General features: G+C 48.9%; 1 protein-coding gene across 1 annotated transcript; it reads right to left on the reverse strand.

The window, feature by feature from the left end:
- Positions 1 to 384: 384 nt before the first annotated feature.
- LOC123045108 (receptor-like protein EIX2) lies at positions 385 to 2,150 on the reverse strand. Its single transcript, XM_044468051.1, has one exon. The coding sequence runs from the start codon at positions 2,053 to 2,055 to the stop codon at positions 682 to 684; it is 1,374 nt and encodes a 457-aa protein (XP_044323986.1). The 5' UTR covers positions 2,056 to 2,150; the 3' UTR covers positions 385 to 681.
- Between the last annotated feature and the right edge of the window lie 548 nt (positions 2,151 to 2,698).

Consider the following 2,698-nt stretch of genomic DNA (forward strand, 5'->3'; position numbering starts at 1 on the left):
AAGTCAACATGATACCAATCGAACAACACACACACACACAACGCCACCGCAGGCAAGGTCCAACACACATGCACACAAACACTACAAGGGTTCAGCTGCGGGCACAGCCCAACAAGCCCAATACATAGGCAAGGCACGCACAACACATAAACGGACATGATCAACAAACTGGCCTGAGCTCCCTCTCCTAGATCGACGTTTTACTTGTCCAATAAACGAAAACAAGTACATGGTAATTTAGTTCACCGTGAGCTGTTGCATGTAAATGGTAGAGCGGCTGCTGTTTATGTGAAAAAAGAACTTTGCAAAGGTACCAGTGGAACAAAATTAGCAAGCTTGTAGAACAAAGAAACTATGACATTCAAAGTAAAAGGACGCCAAGTGAAGCCCACACATGCATGATACTCTTTCCCCTCCTCACTACATGAGAAAATGGGCCGAAAAGTTGGCTATTACAAAACGAAGTTAATAATATACTCCCTCCGTTCTTAAATATTTATCTTTCTAAAGATTTCAACAAATGACTACATACGGAGCAAAATGAGTGTATCTACACTCTAAAATATGTCTACATACATCCGTATGTTGTAGTCTGTAAAAGACAAATATTTATGAACGGAGGGAGTAGCATAGCATACATACATACATACATTCTTTGATTTACAACAAAAAAAGAAACAATTACATAGTATATTGATCATTACTACTTTTTGAAATAAACTGGTCAATATGTGACACCTTCTTCATAATCTTGGATTGCATGCCATCGACAGAGAAGAGAAGAGCACATCTCCAGGTCTCAACTGAAAAGAGCAGGCCAAACCATAGCCAAAATCCAAAAACAACCCCAGCAGTCACACAGTAGTACAGCCACTGGTCCTCCCCTTCACCAGTTTTCTCATCCGAAGCAGGCGAAGTAGTTGGACAATCGGCTAGAGGAAATCCGCAAAGGCCGGAATTGTTCCGGTAAAACGAAGGTTCAGTCAACGTCTGCATCTGGCTCCCACCAGGTATCCTGCCTGACAAATGATTGTTGGAGATGTTGAATATGCTGAGCGTTGACAAGAACGAGATGCTCTGTGGAATGTGTCCTGAAAGCTCATTACATGATAGATCAAGAAACTCGAGATTCTTCAAACTACCGACATCTCCAGGGATGCCGCATGACAGATGATTTCTTGACAGGTTCAGAAATCGGAGGCCGTAAAGGTTGGTTAGCTCGTCAGGGATGCACTGAGACAAGAGGTTGCCTGACAGATCGATGCCGGTCAATAACCGGATCGTTCTTTGGAAGATGAGCTCCTGGCCCTTCCAGATTATATCGATTCTATCCTGATAAGTCGACCCATCCAGCGATGATGCCGTACTCGACACAATTTCTGGGTTCCTCATGGAGGTCAAGTTGCCGAATGCTACCGGAATTTTTCCTGTGAGTCTGTTGTTGGCGAGGTCGAGCAGCTGGAGTTTAGAGAGCCGCGACAACTCCACAGGGATTACCCCTGTGAAATTGTTTGATCTAAGGCTAAGGATTCTCAACGACGGAACCTGGGTCCCGATCCATGGAGGGATGGCACCGAAGAAGTTATTACTCCCGATGTCGAGGGTGGCCAGCGAGTCGCAACCTTTCAAGACCCGCGGGAAGGTGCCGGTGAAGCCATTGCCGGCGAGATGGAGCGACTCGAGGGAGCAGTTGTGACTTGCCTTGGCAGCGGGGATTTGGCCCGAGAAGGAGTTGTCGGAGAGGTCCATGAACTGCAGCGCCTGCAGGTTCCACCAGCAGTCGGGGAGCTCGCCCGTGAGCTGGTTGTTGGACAGGTCGAGGATCTGGAGGGAGAGGAGCCTGCAGAAGGCCGCGCCGGCGCCGGAGCTGTTGGAGGAGTTGCGGCTCCGCACGCTGAAGCTCTCGGGCACGGTGCCGCCGGAGAAGGTCTCGTGGGTTCCGCCGGCGTCGAGGTACATGCCCGTCGCCCGTTGGGCAGAGGATAGCAGTACTAGGAGGCAGAGGGGGAGGCACAGCAGAGGTGTTGTTGAAGCTTGGGCGTGTCCTCCTGCCATGGTGGAATTCGAGTGGAGCGAGTTGTTTGGTTTGCACGACGCCCACTTGTATGTGGCGGCGGTGGCAGGACCGGGCCGACCGGCAGCGAAACGTCGACGACAGCGACTGAGCGACGCCGACTCTGTGGAATTCTGGAGCGCGGCATGCGTTTTCCACACGGCATACCAGTTGACTGACTCACCAACGGCGGGAAGAGTAAGACTCGGGATAGTTAGTGCACGTGGGGACGACGAGATTCTGATGCTTGCTTTTTCTTTCTTTCTCTTTTTTGACGGGAGACGCTGCCATGCACGCGCTCGTCGTTGATACCAGTGGACTGTATCCGCGTTGTGGGCCTGCCCAATAATTCTTCCCATTGCCTGTTCTCCGAGTTTCGTCGTTGAGCGTTATCAATTGTTGCCGAGGACAAGACCAATGGTGGGACGCAGCTGCAGCCATTTTTGCTGAGTGCATAGATTCGGCTATTTTTATAGAAAAGGTCATTTCTACTCATTATTTTCGTGAAGTGAATTCAGTTGCTTACGAGGTAGCAAAGTTTAGTTTTTGTACTAAACTTGATAACAGTTGAACTAACGGACCTCCTGAGCTCTTAGTTGGCCAATTGGTAAACGATGTAACTATTATTTGAGGTTAATAAAGCTA

Source organism: Triticum aestivum, chromosome 1A (genome assembly GCF_018294505.1).
Source record: "Triticum aestivum cultivar Chinese Spring chromosome 1A, IWGSC CS RefSeq v2.1, whole genome shotgun sequence".
Classification (NCBI taxonomy): Eukaryota; Viridiplantae; Streptophyta; class Magnoliopsida; order Poales; family Poaceae; genus Triticum; species Triticum aestivum.